Source organism: Aplidium turbinatum, chromosome 9, assembly GCF_918807975.1.
Source record: "Aplidium turbinatum chromosome 9, kaAplTurb1.1, whole genome shotgun sequence".
NCBI lineage: Eukaryota > Metazoa > Chordata > Ascidiacea > Aplousobranchia > Polyclinidae > Aplidium > Aplidium turbinatum.
In genome coordinates, this window is record NC_137480.1 from 27,306,520 (window position 1) to 27,331,195 (window position 24,676).

The 24,676-nt window shown below is 38.6% G+C and overlaps 2 protein-coding genes across 2 annotated transcripts; one reads left to right on the plus strand and one right to left on the minus strand.

Moving 5' to 3' along the window:
• Window positions 1-7: 7 nt before the first annotated feature.
• LOC145777010 (uncharacterized) lies at window positions 8-4,187 on the minus strand. Its single transcript, XM_082588278.1, has 2 exons — window positions 4,059-4,187; window positions 8-949 (listed from the first exon to the last, which is right to left on the minus strand). Exons 1-2 carry the CDS (start codon window positions 4,149-4,151, stop codon window positions 8-10), a joined length of 1,035 nt encoding a protein of 344 aa, XP_082444404.1. The 5' UTR covers window positions 4,152-4,187.
• A 5,589-nt stretch (window positions 4,188-9,776) lies between these two features.
• Window positions 9,777-23,047, plus strand: LOC145777131 (DBH-like monooxygenase protein 1 homolog). The gene is made up of 15 exons (XM_082588428.1): window positions 9,777-9,940; window positions 10,171-10,281; window positions 10,427-10,579; window positions 11,569-11,659; window positions 11,739-11,920; window positions 12,226-12,303; window positions 12,437-12,541; window positions 12,928-13,030; window positions 13,255-13,424; window positions 13,621-13,715; window positions 14,255-14,414; window positions 16,491-16,621; window positions 18,652-18,754; window positions 20,611-20,709; window positions 21,012-23,047. The coding sequence occupies exons 1-15, from the start codon at window positions 9,791-9,793 to the stop codon at window positions 21,321-21,323; spliced, it is 2,043 nt and encodes a 680-aa protein (XP_082444554.1). The 5' UTR covers window positions 9,777-9,790; the 3' UTR covers window positions 21,324-23,047.
• The last annotated feature ends 1,629 nt before the right edge of the window (window positions 23,048-24,676 follow it).

Genomic DNA, 24,676 nt, shown 5'->3' on the forward strand with positions numbered 1-24,676 from the left:
CCGGATGTTATGTTGCAACGAAGGAAATGTTGAACCCTCGAAGTTGATCCGCTCCGTTAGATTTGAAATTAAAATACAAGTCGGGGTACAAAGGAACACTAATCTCGCCCCCTCCCCTTTTGCACCCCGAGTACGACGCGAACACTCCCCCGTATGTATTCGAGTTGACTGTCAGGGTCGCGCGGTCATCCAGGCAAAAGTCGACGATGGAAAAGTTGTATCCATTGTTCCTCATCTTGTTGTTGGGGAAGTACCAGCAAATATTTGCATTCCGCGGGTAATGTTTGGGATATTGTGGGGTCACAAACGAACCGTTGGCATCGAAGAGGTAATGAACCACAGAGCAGTTGTGGTGATCCACGCAGGATGAAGTGGAATTTGCAGAACTCTTAATCATCTCATCACTTGGTGGAGCAAAGCGTTTGAAGTCAGACGAGTTCGTCGATTTCATTCCGCTAGGTGTCGGTGTTTCGAACGTGACGTTAAATCTGTCATCGTTGTTCCTGGAGCGGAAGCGGAAATAGAGGTCGGAGACTCGCGGAACCCAGAAGTAGTAGCCGGTGTTCTTGCAACCTCTGTAAGTGACATTGTAATCGAAGTAAGATGGCGAGTGCACGGTCAGAGAGGAATCACGCCCAAGGCAGAAGTGCTGAAAGTAAAAGTTGCTCTGGTAACCTATGACCCCCATGTAGGGGAAGTACCAGCACATGTCATGCTTCGGGCGCTGAGATGACGCAATAAAGCCGTTTGCGTCTAATACGTAATTGACCAGTGAGCAATGGTGACTGTCTTGACATTTCGCGGCGGTTTCTTTCGTTCCACTTGTGTTGCTAATTCCGGAATATTCGACGCGATGCGCAATTTCCTTTTTTTCCAGTCCAGGACCATTGTTGAAGAAGCGCAGTCCCGCGATGAGTGTTTGTGAGGAAACACCGGAGGCTTTGTCTTCCTGGAACGAAAACAATCGACCGGTTATTATCAGTGACGTGAAGTTAGTTTAAATATCAGACTGAAAATGAAGCCTTGTAGGCTACAGCTGCAAAGAAAACTCCAGGGGCAACTGTTGCGAGGGCATGCGTCATCAGTGACGTAGCTAGGGGAGGCGGACCGCCCCGGGCGGCACTTTTAGACAGGACGTTTTGTTTTTTTTGTTGATAATGCAAAAGTACACGGAAAATAAAAGCAAACAGAATGGCAACGTTCAAAACAGTGGCGTAGCCAAGGGGGAGGAGGGGTTTGGGGGTTACAACCCCCCCCCCCCCTTTGGCACGCATGTGACGTTACGATATTGAGAATGATGTTTTCAGTCTCTATGTCCCTAAAACAAAGTTTGGCTAATTTTAAACGAAACTCCATTAAAAGAGCGAGTTTTGCCAATACCAAACATTCAAATATCTCAGCCAGGAATTAGCAACAAGAAAACATAGAGACTTAGCTTTATTAAGTTACCGAAAAATTCCCAAGAAAACAAGATCTTGTCCTTTTGCTATGCCACCGGACAGCACCATTTTACAGGAATATTTATACTCAGGGATTTATACCCACATTTTTGTTGAAAATGCTCTCAGAATGCACCGAATCCAAAGTAATTTTTCAAAATTTTCTGGAGGAGGCCCCCCAGACCCTCCGCCGCTGGGTGTCGTCTTTGGCGAGGACGCCGTCGGGCTTCGCCCGCCGGCGGCACATTCCCTAACTACGCCACTGTGCGTCATCCAACGTGAATGGCATTGAAACGTTGTGATCGTAGACTATTAAAACCTTTTTGAAGGGCAAGATAAAATTTTAATGAGCGATTGCCTCCCAAGCCCCCGAGGCTACTTCCCTCTCCTTGTATAGCTTCATTTCCTAGATAAAGATCACGCAATTTGGAAACAAGCGTACCTCGGCGCGTGTTATATATAGGGACGGTACATTACGGGACGCGCAACTCCGTTGTTCCTTCAACATTAGAAGGGTCAATTGCCAATTTGACATTTTTTTACGCTTTACTGCAGGCTTCATTTCAACTAAAAACCTTAAATTATTTTAAAACCAACTTCACTCTTCTTATATAACCCATAAAAAGTAAAATATTTTGTAAATTACAAAAAAACGTAACCCTTCTAGTGTTGCGGATAAGCCAAAAGCGGATGAAGTTTCGCATCCCTAGTTATATAATATGACAAGAAGGATGTGGCGGAATACCTAATTCTAAGGATTTTTTTATCACTGCACATTTTCTTAAAAACCAGTTACATAATGCCATATGGCATGAAAACTATGAAATTGCAAACTTTAAGCAAAAGCGGCTTTTCCGGTTATCTCGCTCTTGGTTTTACTTGCTATGCATTGTAGTTTCATTTAAACTACTTTGCAAATATCAAATTTATTTTTTTTGTGAAATTGAGGAGAGGCGATTTAAATCAAGTTGCAATTTGATGAGTAAATTTTAAAACAGATGAAAAACATTAAAAAATGCTTAAATTTTTTTTAAGTCAGTCAAAGCGCTTGGTAGTTTGACATTGTCTGCAAGTGGTCTCACGTTCACTGCGTAAATGATCGCATGAAAGCTCAGACGGTCATTGTTACATCATAGATCAGACAACTTTAAACAAACATTATTTTACATTGGTTAGTTTGAAAAAAAGTCTGCTTTGTGTGCGTTGTTTATTATTCGGCTAAAAAACATTGATTTCATCACTGCACTATTTTGGTTATAACTGCGCCTTAGAATTAGGTATATGTGGCGGTGTTATCCGATGGGGGTGAATTCTTTTGTAGGCGAATAAGGAATTCTGTTGCTTCGAAAGGAATTCCACATTTATTTTCGTGCGACCTTAGAAGAGTTGGTTTAATTAATTTTATGCAATAAAACAGTTCCCTCATAAACAGCAACCGCTGTTGTGTCGTCTATCTCGTATTCAGGGGCTCCGAGAGGGGAAAAAGTCGGGCAGCTTTTCCCCCTAGCATAACATATTGTAAAAAAAGAACGAGCAGCTTTTCGTTTTGTCAATTTTTACTTGGGCCCATTTTTACTAACTTACTAAAATAAAAATTTATTAACTTAAAATGAACAAAATTTTGAATGAAATGTCTAGTTCCAAGTATTTTTTAATCATTGCAGATGCTACTTCAAATGTTTCTCATCGATTCAGTTGTTTTTATTTCTGACCATCCCAGCGAAAACAATACGCGTCAACATAGCAAAGGTCGAGAAAAAGGTAGAAGCGACAAAACGCGAACGTTGAAACGTGCTTGTGACTGAAGTTAGTTATTAAAGCTGGAAAGAGTAGGCTACCCGCAAGCTAAAGTTGTTGTAGGAACTAGCCTACGAATTAAAAAAATATTTTATTTTTTTGGGGACGTAACGCTCCAACAACTTCGCTTCACCAGCTCAATCATACAAACCTAATTTAATCTACCAGCATACGCTATGTTGCAAAGGATTCGCTAACTGTTAGTAGTTTATTAACAAATGTATCAACAAACTCAAACACTTTGTTTCGCTGAAAAACGTTTTTTAGCCCAATTTTCGTATTGTTTCCCGACCAGTCGTGATTTCTCACGGAGGCCCTGCTCGTACTCCACAATTTTCAAATGAACAACATCACAGTGATTGGAAAGTTGAAATAACTTATTGTTCACACTTGTACACCCTCTTTTCTATGGACGATTATGCGTGTAACAATAAATAACAGTTGGAACTGGCCAAGCGGGCACTGTTGTTGGATGGCGATGAAATTCACAACATCAAACGGGTTCAGTCATGGGTTGGAGAAGTATGGTCATTAGTCAACCATCAGTCCATGGGGGTCACTGAAATGTCAGACCACTTCTCTTGTTCCGCAACCCATCGAGGGTTGCCCCCGGAATCTTTGACTTCCAGTTGCAATATTAAGACAATGTTGGCATTGGGACAAGTAAAACACTTAATGACATGCGTGGAGGCGAAAGTTGGCTTTTTTGCCCTCCATACAGGCTCACATCTTCAACTACCTGGCATACAAAGCTTCCACTCGACAACAGTAGCCCAACCAGCTATGAGATGGTCGAGCTCATTTATAAGACCTTATAGTTACCTTTTTCTTGTGATGAATGGTTGGAATTGTAGACGCTTGTGTGATGTCACACATAATTATAACAACAATGCAAACATAAATAATGCACCCCATTGTTACGTCATCAAACAGAGATATTGTTTGGCCCGATTACCTGCAATATAAAGTAAAATCAATGTTGTGATAGCAGGCCCGTAGCCAGCCGGGGGCCAGGGGGGGGCCTCGCCCCTCCTGAAAAAAAATTTGCCCCCCTGGAAAAATCTCAACATTCTCGAGCAACAGCTACAATTATAATGATTTTGCCCATCTTTCCCGTTGCAGAGCTCCAACCTAGGCCCAATTAACTACAATTGTTTTGTTTATTTAACAGCTAAGATGATTAAACAATTTCGCTACCCTCCCCCTACCCCCTCCTTTGGCAACCTCAACATGTTCAATTCAACCAAGGCCAACACGTGTTAGGTTGGTAGAAAATTTGTCAGAAACTGTGCAAAATGAAAATGTTTTGGGAAAGAATGATAACCTAACAAAGAGGGAATGGTTTTCCAGCAGGCCTACAAACCGGTACAAATTAGGCTATTTAATATCAGCTGTCGCTATTCTCGGTACCATACCTAATTCTAAGGGTCAGTGATAACCAATTTGTGCAGTGATAAACCAAATTTGTGCAGTGATAAACCAAATTTGTGCAGTGATAAATCGCAAAATGTGCAGTGGTAAAGCAAGTGGTTTTTGAAGACAACGCATACAAAATATAAACCCGTAATTTTTTAAGCAGTGTTTAATTTTTCTCTTCAATCCAATCAGACTCAGTGTAAATAAATTTTGTTTCTAGTTTTCTGATCTGTGAAGTGTTCAACCTTGCAGCAGATATTGCTACATTTGGATCTAGCACTGCCGTTTGTGAGTGTGGATTCTCAGTTTTAACAAGGGTTGACGCTCCCACTAGACCAGGGGTTCTTAAACTTTTTTTTAACACGGACCCCTTAAAAATAATTTTGGTTTGCGTGGACCTCTTTGCGGCCTAGTCCGAGAAACTTTTTTGATCAGCATGAATTAGACATAACGCCATAAAATTTATATGAATTGGTAACAAAATTTACGTTTTATTAAATTTAAAAAATAGCGAATGCAGATTGTTTTTCAATATCTTCGATTTAATTTCATTAATGTGAAGGATGCTGCTGTTTGTTTTCAACAAGAACATGAAATTGTGACTTCGTCTTTGATAGGGCAACACGCATGTCATCCTTTGCACCCAACCGGTTTCGACTCTTTGTTTTGATAGTTACCAATGATGAATCCTGACTCACATAAATAGGCTATGTAATCGCAAAAGGGATTAAAGCAACCATGGCTCTCTTTACCAAAAGAGGATATGCTTGCGTCAACGAACTTCACAAATCGCCAATACTTTTTGAATTGAAGGACACTCTTAATGATTTCATTGCCCTTAGTTCAATGAACTCATCTTCTGCAAGGTCCTCATCACTGATAGATTCCAGTTCAACGAGGAAAGGGTAACGTATCCACTATCCATGCTGCATTTTTAATATCCTCTGCGGCTAAGCAGTAACCTCTGAAAGAGTTTTGCAATGCTTCCAATTTGTCTGCACATGTCTGTGTGCAGAGAAGATGGTAGAGCATTGCAAACTGCAGTTCCATTTTGAAGCATAAATTCTTCCAACGTTGAGAAATTAGAATAGTTGTTAGTCCCCAATCTCCTTTTCCACAGAGATAACTTGTCCTGAAAAGCTAGTTGTAACGGCAGGACCTTCCTCATATGAGGTAAATCGTTCTATATTTTACCTTCATGTGAGTAAAAACATCCGCCAAGTAAGCTAACCCTTAAATAAACTCTTCACTGTTAAACTGCTTTGAGAGTTCAATATTTTTGTATCTAAGAAAAAAAGAAAAAGCGCTTCAAACTTGTCCTCTTGACAGCCAGCGAACTTCTGTATGATAGAGGAGAACTTCATTTTCCGCTCCCATTTCTTAACATAACCTCTTGAATATTCAATGGTTCAAAGCACGAGCTCTGATAAAATTAACGATTTTCACACTACCAGACAAAATTTATTTCAAATTTGTTGGGAGAGTTTTCGATGCTAATGCATGGCGATGTAAAAAGCAATCAGTAGCAATGACCGGAGGAAAATCATCAGCGTTGTTTGAACTTAATCTCTTTTCTTTTGAAAAATTTATTCCATTTTTAGAATTATACACTAAGATTTCCATTGGGCCTTCATGGACCCCCTAAAACTAGTCCGCGGAACCCTGGGAGGTCTACGGACCCCCGTTTAAGAACCCCTGCACTAGACGGAGCATGTTACAACCAAGACAGGCAAACTTGGTGCTTATGGCCTTTGAACATTCTGTATCGAAATCTATCGATTTAGACTTGTTTGTGAGACGGTTTGCATCCAAACATCCGCGACTGCAATTGCAATAGACTAGCTCACGGGTGTAGCCTATAGGCGGAATTTAATCATATATATGAAAATCCTCGGCACTAGCTTCTTCGAGCCAGTTAAACTTTTTGCTCATAACAAGTACCGCTATTTATACAACAAGTCAACAATTGCTTTGTGTTATGTTGGTCATTGCAATATGGTTGCCGTGATTTAACTTGCGGATAAAATAAGAGACCAGTGTTGGTCTTAACACTAATCTGATATATTGCAATTTTTGTGGATGCCGGTATTTAAGAGGTTAAAATGCCAAAATCATTTAAATTTTTTTGGCCCCCCCTAACAAAAAGTTGCCCCCCCCCTTGCTCTGCGGTCTGGCTACGGCCCTGTGTGACAGACGGCTATGTTTTTTGTATCAGCAATAAAACTAAGCTAAAGCTGTCACGAGACTTGTAACACTCCAACCCTTGCACTCTATTAGGCGTTTAAAGGATGATTCTGGCTCCGTACCAATTAGAGGCCAGGGTCCACTAAATACGGCTCCTCTACAAAAAAAAAAAACAGCTTTAAAGAATACACGGTGTTTTCTTTCACTTTGTGGGCTGCCTAAAAAGTGTTTGGCTACTAAAATAATCCCTGGTCCAAAAGTATTCCTTGGACCCCTGTAAACGTTGCTGCACACAGTTCAGAAATCAGCAAACCTAATAAGCATATATGGCTATTTTTAACTTGTGTCTAAGTCTCAAAATATAACTTATGTTCACATTTCCGTTGCTTGTGATCAAATAGCTGTTGCAATGTTTGTCTTTGCCATCACGAGCACTGTTTGTTTGTTTTCATTGTTAGATCAACAACGGTCATGCGCTCATCGTCTTGTGACGCGACACACGAGGTCGGTTGGCCAAGGTCGAGCTGGACACTGCTGAGTAGAGCACAGCAACTGATTGCTTTTTGAAGTGAACTCTGTCGGCTCATGGAATGGACCAAACATAATTTCTCTGCAAAATCTTCATGTGAGGGGAATTATTCCAAGGATTAAAACTCAGAACTGCACTAAACTTTTGCATAGCAGTGAAACAAAGAGAAAATCAAAATCCCGGTAATAGTTGTTTCCTTGTCAAATGAAATGGAGAGTCTACATTCTGTGGATGACGTGAAATGGAGGAGTCTACACTCTGTGGATGACGTGCTATTGCTATGGCGATTACCAGATGAATTCACTGAATACCCTTATTCATCAAAACACCGAACTACAGAGACAAGCGTAACTACAGAGACAAGCGTAACCTTGATTCGGCTTCCTTCATTGAGGACTTGAACTCCCAACAAGGCACGTTTCTGTTGGGTATTAAATCATTACAACCTCAGGAACTGGATTATAAATATAGCGAACTATTACAGATTTAAAAAAATGCAATTTCAAAAGTTATTAACCCCGATGATGACTTCATCACCACGTGTGGAGGCAATTGGCCGTCATGCAACCGTGACAGGCGAATCTAGGGCTTTTCAACCATGGCAGCGCGAAATGAATTTACTGGCTACGAATCTAAAGGATTTTGAAATTTGAAAAAAAACATTTGTTCTATTATTACATTATGTCTGCTTTGTAAAGCGCTGAGGAGCAACGTATTCTGCGATGGATACAGCGCTATATAAAAACTAACATTATTATTATTATATATTTGCATCCAGTCCATTCTCTTTTAAAGTCAACTTCTGAATTTTGGGAAAACTTTATTTTTATTAAATTTTCCGCTGATATTTCCCTGTTTTTCAGTCCCTTAGTTGTTTCCATCTTGAGAATGTCTTCTTTGAGGTTTTAGAGCAAGAGGATTTGATTGGTTGCAAGCGCAAGATCTCCTCAACGACCGCATGTGTGCGAATAAGTTGCCAACCTGTAAGCTATGAATCATTTGCAAGTAGTTCTTGTTCTTCGTTAAAATTATAATGACTTCCGTTTTGCAAAGATCAAAACTTGCTTCTGGGTTGTTTCCACGGCTGGCAATTGGCTCACAGGGCGAGATAGCTCACTGAGTCTCGTGTGATCACCCATGCCAAAATGAACTTTTGGTAGTTAATAATTGTACAGTTGTTTGCGTAAAGGGTGATCGCAATCTAAGCACCAAGTGATTTCATGCCATAAAACATCACGGGCTTATATAATCCATGCCCCGCTAATTGGTAGCGTCGTGCAGTGGTCGATCAGGAAAAAGGAGAAGGGTCAATGGTTGAGGAAATATCAAAAATGTTCATTTAAGCCGCAAGGATGCTGCATCAAAGTTCATTGTGATGTAGTTTTGGGAGAGAAGTAATTTTACAATACTATAAAGCAATCCTGTCAAGTTATTATCAGTCATCTGTTTGTGATAAATTGTAATAACTGCTTGAAATTTGTTTAAAGCTATCATCTGATTACAAATCAGTATTACAAATATTCTGTTTTCAATAACTTGAGAATCTTTTAATTAATCTTATTGATTGGGCAAACGTCAAAGAACTTTGGGTGAGTTGATAAAAACCATCTTGTTATAAGCCATTGCAACTTTTCTTCTTGCCCCACCAGTTGGCACCGATGGGTTGGTTAAAGTCAAATTAATTATTAGCCTACTCCTTATCTCGAACAAGGCGCATTTTACCTCATACACTGATATCGTACAATCTGAGTCATCTTAAAAACGAAGCTTCACTATTCCAGCCGTTCTTTATTAGAAATGAAAAGTACCAAAGTCAGTAAAGAGAGCACGCACCAAAACAGGTTTGGAACTTTGATAACCCTGCTTGCCCAATGCCACCAATGTGGTGGGCGAGCAAAAAGAGCAAGAAAAATTATGCAAAAAAAAAAAGCATTTTGCAGGCGACCACGGCGCCATCTCAAGCAGGAGACTGAACTTTATTGCTTTGGAGTTTGTGGATCATCGTTCGGTCATGACGTAATCCTTTATGATCAAGGATTGTGCAATCACAAATTGTTTCATTTATTCTGACAAGATCAATGACCTTCTAGCTAGAAGTCTCTCTCGGGGTTAGGGTTAGCTTGTGCAGCTATAGCTCTACTTAATAAACTTAAATCTGCCGATTTAGTGTGATAGTCTCTACTTTTTTTAAATTATTTATCACACAACGCCACCCTTCTAATTCAACTGCAACATCTTTCATACGAACGACGACGACGACGATCGGTGATGTCATAAGAAGATTTGACGAAAAGTTTATTGAAGAAGTTTTGTTTTGGAAGATACCTAGAAGTTTGAGAAACTTCTAATCCAAAGCAGCCGGTTTAAAATTTTTCAAAAAGAAAATAACTTTTTACAGAATTTGTTTATTAGTTGGAAAACCACCATGTTAAATTTAGCTTTAGCTTTGTGCTTGGTAAGCATTGTCGCCGGGGATATCCCCCCAACCGAAACTTACACCACCTCCGCAATATTGGATCCGAATTCCATGGTGAAGTTATACTGGAAAGCTGGAGAATCCAATATCACTTTTGAGGTAATGAGATGGTTATTGGTTCAATTCCTGGTGAGAGAGCATGAACTTATTCTTCAACATCATGCAGCTCTTGATGTATTTTAAGGTTTCTTTGAAGTTTAGCTTTAAACGATTTTGTATCAAATGAGCGCAAGCAATTCTTAAAGGATCTTTGTGAATTTGAGATCTAACATTCAGAAAGTTTAGTTTCACACAAACTTACTTTTACTAAAAATATTTTTATTTTTCAGCTTCACATTAACACAACAGGATGGGTGGGAATGGGGATCTCTCCGAACGGGGGCATGCAAGAGTCAGACATCGTGGTGGGATGGGTGAAAAATGGAAATGCGTCTATCACCGTAAGAAGACGTTAGATTTCATATTGGTCAGGTTTGGTTTGCAATAAAGGTAAACGAGTTGGAACGAGTTGGTAGCAGATTAAACCAACGAACAAAGGAGGCATCAGACATTTCTGAAGACAATTTGTTGTTGTTTTCATCTCAGGATCGATATGGGACGGATCACAATGGGTACCCCCCCAAAGATCCCCAAAAGAATGTGGAATTGCTTGCAGGAGAGGAGAGGGATGGATGGACAATGATCAAGTACAGAAGACAGCTTGCCTCTTGTGAGCCGGGATACGATCTTCCTATAACTGTGAGTGTTTTGTGATATCACTGTGAGTGCTTTGTGATATCACTGTCAGTGCTTTGTGATATCACTGTGAGTGCTTTGTGATGTTACTGTGAGTGCTTTGTGATATCACTGTCAGTGCTTTGTGATATCACTGTGAATGCTTTGTGATATTACTGTGAGTGTTTTGTGATATCACTGTGAGTGCTTTGTGATATTACTGTGAGTGTTTTGTGATGTCATTGTAAGTGTTTTGAGATATCACTGTGAGTGCTTGTTACGGACAATTTTCATATCAAACGTCACATAGAACCGTTGTCTACTAAACCTGACGTCTTACGTCATGGACTGTTGCTAGAAATAAGCAAAGATTGCATCACCCTTTGTCACACCTGCTGAAACATTACATCATCGTTAAATCTTGAATTGCACAACCGTTTGAACACCTGTTGAAACATTACATCATCGTTAAATCTTGAATTACGAGATGTAAGCCAAATCTAACAGGTGCTGGAATAGCTTCATAATGGTTATCATTAGTACGTCACAGAAACTGCTTACCTGCATTTGAAATATTGCAATCTATTCTCGTCATTTTAAAATTGTTTGTTGCTTGATTGGTCGCATATTTAACTATTTTGCTTAGTACTTGCCAGCTGTACAAAATTTCCGTGTTTATCTCAGTAATTTGCATTGTAGTGACAAGTTTTAGTGGTGTATCGCGTTGCACTCCAATTTCGACAGCCAGTGGGCTATTTTTTACAGAAGTACAATTCTCGAATAGACGTTTTCAGAAGGGTGATTGGTCGGTCATTACATACAGACGAACGGATCCGGGAACTTTATGTTACAATTTTCCCACGAAGAGATTATGGTTTACCGCTGTGACCAGTGCTTTGTGATCCATAAACTTATAAGATTGTTTGAATCTGTTTTAGTTTCAAGGCAGAAGTCTACATGATTGTGAAGATTGAAATGTCACAATTAGATTTTTAATATTTTTCTTCATTTAGAAAGACACAATGAAGATAATTTACGCTTTTGGAGACGCAGATCCAACAGGAGAAGATCTTGAAGGCTCCGATTATCACTATACTAACAGAGGTGAGACAAAATTTCAACATTTACAAATTGCATTAAAGCTCAGACTGTCTCACTAACGAATCACATTTCTATTACCAAGGAACTAAAAGTTTGATTCTCGTGGATGCACAGCCAGGAGAGGAAGTTGTATTTCCCGAAGGCGAAACCCATTTGACACTTGACCTTTTGAACTCGGATTTTGAGATTCCATCGGAGAAAACTTATTACAACTGTAGATTGTTCAAGCTCCCGACATTCACCACCAAGCAACATGTTGTCAAGGTGAGATGAGAACAATCCTCTTGTGTCGTCAGTGAACACTGCGCTGGATGTAAATATCATGTGGTGCAAGTATTTGTATGTTCGCTTCAAATTACTGACATTGAGATGAATTGTTTTCTATTTCTTTCAAGACTTGTGTAAGTTCTATTACAAGTGATAAACAAAATAATCTTCACATTTATATCCATTATGACGACACAATTGTGTGCCCTAGAACTTGGGCACTCTTCAACTGCGTAATCAACTGAAACAAAACTTCGGGATATATTTAGTTTGTTGAAAGTTGAATAGATGTTGTTTTGCAGGTCGAGCCCATCATAACACCAGGCAATGAGCGCTTCGTCCACCATATGGTCGTTTATCAGTGCACAAATACCATCATTGTGAGTCATAAACATTGTCATAAACGTTTCTAGATATAAGAATGTTCGGCTATTTTTTTGTAGTTTTAGGTTAAAAAAGCAAAACCCAACCCTTTCATATTGTGACGTCACGTTTTGAATTCCAACTTTCCAGGAAAATGAGAGCGTTGGAACAAACACACGCTGCTGGGGTAGTGACATGCCCCCTGACTTCCAGAGTTGCACTGCGGCCTTCCACGCTTGGGCCATTGGGGGAGGGGTAAGTGCTGGGTTTGTTACTTTCGTTCTTTACTTTAGTTTGCCGATTTGTGTAAAAGAAGTTGAAAGTTTACATAAATTCAAAACTCGCTTGAAAACGTTCTATTTCGGTGAACATTACCGTATTATTTATCACTATTGTCATGTACAGCGCCCAAGAGCATAGTTTGCACTGTGGATGTGGCGCTATATAGATGTTGTTATTATTATTATTTCGAAAAGATTGTTTGTAAAATAAATCGACCCTAAAAAAGGAATTTGTGATGTCATTCTTGCGCCGCGTCATGCTTTGTTGCAACATAAGGTATAAACAATTCTGTTCATGATGCTTGTGTCTTCGTAAATAACTTTTAACATGACGTTTTTCCATCAATTTTCTCGTTTTAGGCGTTTTATTACCCCACTCATACGGGGTTTCCCCTTGGTGAAGAAGACTCTCCAAACTACATCATAATTGAACTGCATTACGACAATCCTGAAGAAAAATCGGGTAAAATAATAAAAAATGTTTATAACGTTACAATTATAATACAATGCGCAATACATAAACGAAGAATTGACCAATGATCAACCTAACAGAACACAGAAAATATAACACAACAAGCCTTGTCCTGTAACTGTAATAAAAGTTACTGTAAATATACTGTAACTGTAATATCGTATTACTTTCAAAACTTTTAAAAACATTCGGTAAAAAACTGGCGTCGGTTTCAGGAACGATCGATTCTTCTGGACTTCGCTTCACTTACACCGAGCAACTTCGTCGATACGATGCGGGAGTTATCGAGGCTGGGCACAACGTCAATGCGATCCAACACATCATTCCACCGAACACGGAATCCTTTTACGACTATGGGGATTGTTCTGAAGAATGTTTGTCAGCTGTGAGAAGTTTGATAATTTTGACGGATGCACATTTGATTGCAACTTTTATTGCTGGGACGTCATAATTACTGCTGAGACGTCATAATTACTGCTAAGACGTCATAAAGCTAGTTTTCTTCTGCAGTTTAAAAAGCTCCTTTTCATGTAATGAGCGTGTTACTTCCTTCTTCAGTGCTGGATGTTTCATATTTGCAGGCCATGGGGTTTGGTAAAGTTGACCACATCAATGTATTCAGCGTCATCCTTCACAGCCACTTGCTGGCGCAGGGGATGACAGTAAGGCACATCAGGTGAGGCCGCTAGACACTGTTGCGTAATAGCTAGCATTGTTGAGGAGCAGAAGGGAGTTTGTAAGCAGAGTGGCTATCTGTTTAATTTCATTGATGGTTAATTACATTGATGATATTTATTTTTTAAATGCAATAATCCTTATAAGCCCACAACCTCTATTGGATTTCGTAATATTCCTTTTCAACAGAGCTTCCCAATAGTAAAAAAAACAGCTACAGGCAAACACAATGGAAGTGCATGACACTAAAAGATCGAAATGCTTTACAAATGTTTAGAAGTGACACTGGGAGTTTGCATAGATGCAATTTTTAATCAATATTTTACCATCAGTCAGTGGTCCTACTGAGTTATATTTAGTGGAGTTGATTTTATTATAAACTACCCAGATAAAGTGGTGTTCTGGGTAAATTGCGTTTTGCTAGATTTTCAACGTAAAGCTTGTTAGTTATACACGTAAAACTAGCAAGAGGAGTGACAGAAATGACATCATGACATTGCAGCTGCGTCATTGATGACGTCATTGCTCTTTGGATTTCAGGGATACCACCGAACTTCCATATTTGGTCAAAGATGAAGCGTATGATTTCAATTACCAAGAAGTTCGTGCATTGTCTGAGGAGCGAACCATTCTCCCGGGAGATAGCCTGCAAGCAGTCTGCAACTATAAGACAAAGGGAGTTCGAGACGAATTTACATCGGTCAGTTGCAAATAGCTTACATCGGTGTTTTGCAACCTTTTTGAGCTACGGAATACTTATACATTAACAAATGAAACTATATAGTGATGCAATAGACAACACAACAAGAATTTCTTCACTTTCAGTTTCCTCATTGCGACATCTGGCCCTGCTTGGATGAACAGCTGATATTCGAAAAAGAATTGCAGAAAGACAAACTCTAAATTTTTGTGATTTGAATTTTCGAAACTAATAAATTTCTTGCAAAACAGTTGACAGTCTTGTACGGTCGTACGGAACACCAACACTGGTTGAAAATTATGCCGACATGACCAACACAAACGAGAACAGCAAACACATGCAGTAACAACGTGAACAAGAACACGAAAAGACTGCAAACACTGAGAAAACAAATACACAAACAAAAGTGACGCTCTTCCTCCAAACTCAATGGAACTTTAGCATTGACATTAAATCGGGTTCATAATTTGTTTTTGTTGTTGTTGGTAACTTTTGTCATTGTTCTGTCATTGTTCTGCATAGGTGAATTGTTCGTAAACAGTTGTTCGTAAAATTAATTCTTCGTAAAACAATTCTTCGTAAATCATTTCTTCGTATACATCAATTGTTCGTATAGTGAATTGTTCGTAAACAGGTGATAGGTCAAATGTTTGTGAACAATTTTTCAGTTGTTACTCAGGGGCGCCGGAAGCGGGGGCAAGGGGAGCATCATGGAGGGACAAGGGGCAATGGTGCTTTTTTAAAGTCATGTAAGCTACTGCACATTTTGCAATATAACAATTTCTGCCATTCGCTTTTAGCCTAACTATAACACAGGCCAACAAAAAAATTTGGCAAAAATAAAGGTGAGAGTCATTTTAAAGTATTTCAAGGCCCCTGATTCCGAAAATGCACTTGTTTTTTTCGAATTGGCTCTAGTTTTTGAGATATTCGACAATGAAAATATTTTTGAATCGTTAATCAAAAGCTTTCAATCAAATGCTCAAAATAATATTCACAGCACAAATTCTGCAACACAGTAGGTTACATCATTATAACATAGCATGATGTCCTTCTTCGTATGCCGGACACTTGTATCATTACTCGATAGTGAGCTGATAGATGAGCATTATCGCTATGTCTTATCTTAAAAGTTTTAAAAAAATTGGCCTTTCAGCAACAAAAGTGCCCTTTTTCATAGTCCTGCCCCCCAGTCAAAAATTGTTTCGGCGCCCCTGTTGTTACTCGTGCAGGACATTTCCTTTGAAAATGCTCAAATTTCCAATAAGTAGTTTCTTGCCCTTGTGCGTTAAGTGCACTATAATCTTTGTAATAAAGCTGGACACCATACAAAAGTTTTGGCTTTCCTTTTTCGCTGCCATTCTGAATCAGGGGCTCTCCACTCTGTCTGCTCGTCTACAGCACGTCACATCTAGCATATCTCTAGTATATACGCTACCTTAATTAATTGTTCGTAAAGAATTGTAACTGTTTTACGAACAATTAGTATTACGGTCAATTGCACGCACGAAGAAATGCTTTACGAACAATTGTTTTACGAAAAAAACGTCGGAAACCCATCACTATTTATTTACAGTTACTTAACATACCCACAACAACTAAGATCAACTCTCACAATTAACTTGTTTACTTGTCGCGTTGCAATTAACATATCAACTCTCATGTTTTAAGTTGATAAGCTAGCACAGTATTTATGGCACAGAACTCAGCTTGCAGTATCCTATGGACTGTGCATGTAGTTCTGACATTCATAAACAACTATAATGTTCACAAGTTGTTTGCTTCACGTTTATAATCTTGGGCATGCCTATAACGTGGAAGCAAGAAATAAGTCATTTTAACTGCGTCAACAACAAATCATCCATGTCTACTAGCTGTAATGGTTTCAACCTGTTTACGTATTTTGTCAGTTCGCCTAATTCGTCACTTATAGTTTCTTTGAGGTGACAAATTCTACTGTACACGTATTCTTGTAAAGTATGTATTATGTGCTGTTGTCTGTTTTGTCGTCTACATTGCTACTTTTGCAAACTAAAATGCACCTTCTGCTGGTTTAACTTATATTGCTTTTTTCAGGGAGGACTTCAGACTACCAGGGAGATGTGCTTTGGCTTTGTGTTCTACTACCCCAAGATTCCATTGTCCTTTTGTCAAACAGCTCCTCTCAAAAGTTCCTTAGAAAAATACTTCGGAATCGAAGCAATGGAGTAAGTGTCTTAAGAAGGCTCAATTACTTCTAGTAGCCTAGTGTTAATTACCTGCCAAGAAGAAAGTCTATTAAATTTTAGTGTTGCCTGATGTCGTTCAAACATTTCGTGAAAAGTGTTAGTTTACATCAGTAGTTGTAGCCCAAGCCTTGCACATACCATTCCAAAGTTATTTTAAAGCAATTGTCCCATGCAACCACACTTGTCAAAGTATAATGATGTTTCAAATTCAATCTAAATACAGGACTGAAACTAGAAAGAAATTACAATATTGATATTTTGACACATACATGATACTTTATACACTTTAAGCGTAGTTCTTATTTTCTGATATTTTTAGTTTCAAAGGCTGAGACAAATAGTTTCAAGCTTGTTTCTTTTTAAAAGTAAACTCACAAATATTGGAAGATGAGTTGATTATAAATTGGTTTGAACTAATTTGTTTAACCTGAAATTTTTAACTTATTTTGAATGGAGAAGATTCGGACGGTTTTGAAATAGCATTTCTGCTTGCAATTTAAAAAACATTTGGCAACTCTTTTTCTTAAAGCACCCTCTTCTTGGCGGTAGGCACTTTAACATAGTGCACTGTCCAAATTCCACAACGCAATCATGCGTGACGTATATGACATCACTGGTATTTCAGTCACAATTTTCCTTATTAACTCCATTGATTGCAGTCATTAAGATTCTTCTTCCACTCAGTTCAGTTGCAGAAGAAAAAATAGTATTAGCAGAAGGTGGGAATCGAACCACGCAATCGAAATTACTACTCCTTTGCCCTAGCCCATTCGGCCACGCAGGTTGTGGGGATGCATTCAGTTAAATTTCTTTGTATCAAAATTTTTCGATAAAGACGACCAGATAATCACGTGTTGAGTCACATGAATGAAGTCAGCTGATTTGAGTGTAGGTTTTTCGAAGAGTGTACTACGTTAAAGTGCCTACCCTTCTTGGCAGTTAATGTAGTCTAGTTGGAAATCCCGTTCTTTTGAATTCCTGATAAGACCACTGTCAGATGACATCCTGTTTTATTTGCGAAACAATGACAACCATTTATAAGCCGAGACGACTTGCGCTGTAAGCTTCACTAACACCAAATATTGGCGGTATGTGAGCGATGTGTATGTCACAAGGTATTTTGGTAGGCCTACGGAGCAGAAGGACAGTGGTTTTCCGTTAATCAGGTCATTTAGCTCACGATCAGCTTCCCGGTTATGTAGATGGATAGGTGCTGCTGCAGTTTTGGTTTTGCTGAGTATCAGTCGCTATTTCTGGAGACAAGCTGAAAGGGTTTTATGCTCAAGGTGTCTTCTAGGTTTTCCCACGAATTTGTGGAGTGGAGAATTGCCAGATCGTCCGCATAAGCGTATTTTGCGGAGACCGTGGTTGGCAGGTCATGGGGGTAGATGTTACAAAGAAGTGGAGCCAGGACCGTTCCTTGTGGGGCGCCGTTTTCAGGCGTCCCAATCTGCTTCGCCGTGAGTTGCCGTTGGTGAGGGTGAAGCTTCGATTCCTGACAAGTTCCATGATCATATGTCGGTCAGGAAGCAGGCGAAGCAGAATGAAATAACATAATCCTCCTCCAACTAAGAATACTAGAACTGAAAAAAGCGCAATCAGCAGACAGAGTCATTACGATTACAATCAATGTTAACAATGTATGAAGTCAAATTACTATGATGACGTCCTCATAAACTCACAACAGCCATGCTGTAGGACTCAAGCAAAGGCAGTAGTTAGAATGCCACTTGTGAGGTCATACAAAGATCTTTCCCAAAATGTGTTTCCTCCACATAACACCACGTTATGATTCGCTTCTATAGGGATAATAGTATTATCGGTATTGCTAGGATTTATTTTTTTATTGTTATTGCAAATTTAAAAAACTTAACAACTTGCAAAATTTTCGGTTGTGAAACTTTTCCAAAACAAAACTTGATCACTTTTCATTATGAAATTGTTGCCAGTCTTTTTTACTTTCTTAAGTCTTTCCTGTTTGTTACTAAATTATCAAATCACTATCTCAGAGGTCTGGTCAACCCGGCATCAATATACGACGACCTCGATGATTACGTCATCACTGCTCCTGAAGACATCAGTGGTCAAACTTATGGACATTACTTGAATTCGGTGAGTGAGCAATAGGCAAAACTTAAAAGTTAAATTTTCCATTGTATGCTAAACTACAAAAAATGCCAGTTTGGTAAACTTGACAAGTTTGAAATTATGCCAAAATTTATATTCTTTTTTTCCTTTAATCCACAAATATCTCACCAAAATTTAGATTAAGGTAAGCTACTGCGGCTTCAAGTTATGAGAAAACTTCCCCTCACTGTATCCAGTTGTATAGCTTTGGTAGAAAATAATTCTTGAATACCATAGCAAGATGATTGAAAACAGCTTGATAGGATTGAATTGCATAATTGTAAAACATAAAACTAACAAAATAACAAGATATTACCTTCGAACGTTTTCGGAAAGACTTTCTGCCCTCGTCAGGAAATAGCTAAATTCTTCTCAATTAAACAATAAGAATAAATGACTTTATTGCAAAATTTATTTCAAGGATAATATGAAACCAAGGAACTTTCAGAAATAATTAATTAAACTACCATTCAACGTTTTATAGGCAGAGAAAACTTTTTCTCAAACCGTAGAAAATTTCATTATCAGATCACCGCTTCAATGCGTGATGGAAATCTACAGATAAATCTGCATCAAGCATTGCAGAGTGCAAAAAACAGTGTTGCAGAACGCGTTTTCGAATATTAAATTCTCATCAGTGAGAATTTAATATTCGAAAACGCGTTCTGCAACACTGTTTTTTGCACTCTGCAATGCTTGATGCAGATTTATCTGTAGATTTCCATCACGCATTGAAGCGGTGATCTGATAATGAAATTTTCTATGGTTTGAGAAAAAGTTTTCTCTGCCTATAAAACGTTGAATGGTAGTTTAATTAATTATTTCAAGGAACTTCCGACTTTGCAATAAATAGGTGGTTTTGCCAGCAATTTTGAGCATATTGGTTGCGCAATGCGCATTTACCGAAACATGATTAAAGTTTAAAAAAGTAAACTCTGGTCAAGTCATCTAAAGTCAAGATAGGGCAATTAAATAAAGAAAAATATCAGTTGTACTGGTTGCTTATGGCTTTCAGTACAGCCTTTTCAGAGCAGCGAAAGAAAACAATATTCAAACTAAAACCGAAAAACACAAACATGAAAAACACATCTAAAAAGAAAAACACATCTAAAAAGAAAAACACATCTAAAAAGCAAGGAAAAACCTACATGAAAGTTTACTTTGCGCATTTGTAACGCTAAGTTTAACCCCGATACTTGGCTTCTCATTTATCTACCCAGAATGTCCTTTGATCGATTATTACGTAAACAATAAATTATTGTCCAAACATTAACTTGATGAAGCATGTTGAGGACTTTGGCTGGTGCAAACATGCACTGTACAGTATTTATAAACTAAACATTTATAAAGTTTTAATCACGTATAACTTCATTATTGTTCATTTTAGTCATGACAGTTTATTATTCATTAAAACTTGAAGTTGTTTATGATGAATCATATCGGCGGGCAAGATTTAAAAGGAATTTAATACCATCCTGCGGGCCAAAAATGTTACATCGCGGGCCGGATGTGGACCGCGGGCCGAGAGTGACACATAAAGCAACATGAAGTAAGAATGAAAGATAATAATTGGAAACCACTCGCGTCAAGTTGTTATCAATCGTCTGTCTGTGGTGGTATCCAGTTGTTACTTGTTCTTATACGTTTGTGCAGCAACAGAGTGAACATTAAAGCTTCACAATCAAATAGATACTTAAAGTAACCACAGGGAAGGCTGGTAAAATACATGGACTCGTAAACTTTCATATAAGATAATTTTGAAAATACAATAAAGGAAGTGACATTCGAGAATGAAATAATCGAAACTACGTTCATTTTATTGTCATCAAATTGTTCTTCAGATGGAATGGAATGAAGAGACGGCTGATCAATTGAGCGTCGATTTACGCGATATGCCTCGAATTCAATATTGCGCCGGTCATCTGGGCTTCATACCCGGAGTAAGTGGGGATTAGATAAAATGCTTTACTGGCCATTACTTTTGAGATAATAAAACTATTTCTTCTCGCAAAATCCATACTTGTCCATTCTCTCCCGTTTTGTGCCAGACTCTGCAACTGCTGCAAGAGTCTGAAAAAAGAATAAACTAGTGATACCAATCCTGCTATGCCTTTAAGATACGAGCCTTCTTACTGCTTTATAAACAAGCCAAGGAAGTAACCAAACCACACATTGCTAATAAATGAGGTTTTTGATTATTTGAGAAACGGCTTTAAATTTATTTATTTATTTTTTTTTCCAGACAAACTATTATTTACCGGCCATAAAAGTGGATGTTCCATACGTGGAGGAACCTCTCAACTGCAGTGTGGTAGCACCGGTGACTTCAGCGCCTCATGTGATCACCTCTACCGTTTCTACACATCCTTCCAGGACGACAAATCGCGCCACGTTTCCTACAATGACGATGGATCCAGTAATAGAAGAAACTAGTCATCCAATTATTGTGACAGAACAATCAGTTATGGACACGACCAATGGTGGCGTCATACCTGAGCTTTCTCATTTTTGTGTTGTTCTAATCGGTCTGATCTCAAAATTGTGCTTCAACTGAGCACCAATCTATGAGCGAATAATTGTTACAACAATTTCATTGTTGTACAGAAACAAAGGAACAAGTTCAAACAAATATCTTCTTAATTTAAATATCTTCACGCTGGTTGCACGGTATCACGAAAATTCAAAGCCGACAATTCAAAGACGAAATTTTAAGGCAGGGATCTCTAAAGAAGAAATCTCTGCTCTTCAGAGATCCCTGGGTTAATATTAGGATTAGGGTTATTGTCTTTATCGTAAATAAATTATCGGCTTTGAACTGACCGCCTTGAATTTTCCGCTTTGAATTGACGCATAACCTGGTGGCACAATGCACACATATGAAATAAGAGGTTCTGATATCATTGCTCCATCATTATATTGTCACAATTAAAGATTATACTTCTGATAAATATCTTTGAATCATATTTCTTAATAAGTATCTTCCATTACAATTCGCTGAAGTTGTTTTGTTCTTGAGGTTTCTCAACAAATTGAAATTTTAAACGAAATCTTTCCTTCATTCTAAGCAAAGAATTGTTATGAGAGGTGTGGAAAGCCTTTTACGTTAATTTTTTTTAAGTGCAGTTAAGTTTGATGATGACGAAGTTACGAAATATCACAGTGGACTAGTCTGAAAACAACTAAATGAAACGGTTTTAATCAAATTTTAGTATTGATTTAATATTTTATGCTAGTGTACCTTTATCTTGTAATTTTAATAGTTATTAATTTTGTATTTTAATTTATTCATATCAACTTTGATTATGAGGAATGTCTTTAATTGACCTGTCAGCAATTGAGTTACTTGTGGCGTCACTGTTCCTGATCACAGTCAGGGTATTTGCAATTTGCAGGTTGCTTGTTTCAACCAGTAAACGCTACAAAGGACAATTTTCTCGATGAACCGTCTGACTGCAGTCATTATGATCTTTATAGCATTCAGCCAGAGATTTAACTCTTGCTTTGAACATTGTTAGGTAATTACAGAAGAAAAAAGAGTAATGACAGGGCTGGGAATCGAAACCGCGCCATCCAAATGACTGCTCTTTGGCCCCTCGGCCCTAAACCATCGGCCACGCTGGCGACGTCGAAAGACTCTATTAATTTACTTTCTAACGTGCATGAGTTACACTACTGCAATCAGCTGATATAGATCTTGCCTTCTGATTGGTTAATAAACCTCATCTGCTACAGCAACCTGCACATGACAAATACGCTCACCGTCATCATCATTATGTTCCCTACTCGTATTGAGGGTTGGATACAATGCGCCATTGTTCTCGATCATGAGCTGTTCGTACTGCACTGGTCGCAATGAGAAATACAATTTGTCCAACACCGGCATACCTACAGCCTCACCCTGTGTTGTCTCAAATATACAGAAGACAATGCATTTAATGATTGAATGGTTTTATATAAACAACATATTGTGACATGCAAATGATGAGGGTTTATGGTTTTGTCGAAAACGTTTGCATTGACCATGTTTGTTGTTTTTGTATTATTTGAATAATGTTATTCAATCTTACTAATTTTACCACTTTGTTGCATTGTAAAATTCCTTCAGTTTTCATCTCAGATGTCGAAGAGAAACTTTTGCATCAAACTAATTAATGAATGCACTTACATAGAAAAGTTGCGACATATGAGGCGATGTCTCCTTTAATAATGTGTTGTACAATTATTTGATCACAATCGGATGAGAACTCTTCCGCAACGCCATAAAACAACTAGCGTATAACCCGCACTGCGTCCATCACCAGCACTGTGTCTATGAGGGAAAGAATCTGGAGAGAAAAACTATTCTCATGTCATTTACACTAGCAGGAAAATGGGCACTAATTTATCAAGTTGTTTACATCGAAGATATGTAAACAACATCAGTTCTAAGACACGTTGGTCTGGCTTACAATTTGTCTTGGTGGAAAGACGGGCCTCAGACAGACCCCGTTCTCTAACCAATAATGTTCTTGCCAAGGATTTCGTGAACATTATAGTCGCATTGGTGTAGCAAGTCATATGTACGAAGTGGATGCTGTGGACAAATCCAAAGGAAGCAGTTTCGCGAAGGGGCAGTGTTGTATTTCCAGACGTTTAATATAAAATAAACAATAATAACAGTAGTAGCCAACCAAAGGAGAAAACCATTTACCTCTTGTTACTTACTAATAATAATAATAATGTTATGGTTTTATTTATTGTCGCTCTACAACAGCTAAGGTCTTTTAGCGACAGGGCTCATTTTTAATTTATATCAGGTTTACGATGTTATCACATTATTACCCGACTCATTCTCACTGCGATTTGCAGGATAGAACACAATCGGTACCGTTTTTAAAGTCTTCGGTTTGACCCGACCTGGAATCGATCTCAGATCTACCAGCGCCAGAGCCGAAGGCGAAACCACTCGGCCACTTAGCTGGTGATTGTTACTTACTAATAATAATAATGTTATGGTTTTATTTATTGTCGCTCTACAACAGCTGAGGTCTTTTAGCGACAGGGCTAATTTTAATTTATATCAGGTTTACGATGTTATCACATTATCACCCGACTCATTCTCACTGCGCTATGCAGGATAGAACACAATCGGTACCGTTTTTAAAGTCTTCGGTTTGACCCGACCTGGAATCGATCTCAGATCTACCAGCACCAGAGCCGAAGGCGAAACCACTCGGCCACTGAGCTGGTATTGTTAATGTTATGGTTTTATTTATTGTCGCTCTACAACAGCTAAGGTCTTTTAGCGACAGGGCTCATTTTTAATTTATATCAGGTTTACGATGTTATCACATTATTACCCGACTCATTCTCACTGCGATTTGCAGGATAGAACACAATCGGTACCGTTTTTAAAGTCTTCGGTTTGACCCGACCTGGAATCGATCTCAGATCTACCAGCGCCAGAGCCGAAGGCGAAACCACTCGGCCACTTAGCTGGTGAGCTGGTATTGTTAATAATAATAATGTTATGGTTTTATTTATTGTCGCTCTACAACAGCTAAGGTCTTTTAGCGACAGGGCTCATTTTTAATTTGTATCAGGTTTACGATGTTATCACATTATTACCCGACTCATTCTCACTGCGCTACGCAGGATAGAACACAATCGGTACCGTTTTTAAAGTCTTCGGTTTGACCCGACCTGGAATCGATCTCAGATCTACCAGCACCAGAGCCGAAGGCGAAACCACTCGGCCACTGAGCTGGTTGCTGGTATTGTTATTCAGTGTATAAAATCAACGCAATATATATTAAGAAAGAAACGCAAAACAATCAACTGAGGAATGTGCTACAGAATGCTTTTATTGATAACACGCGCAGTGCGGTGGTAATCAATTCCAGCGTCTGTAACATAAAACGCTGAATG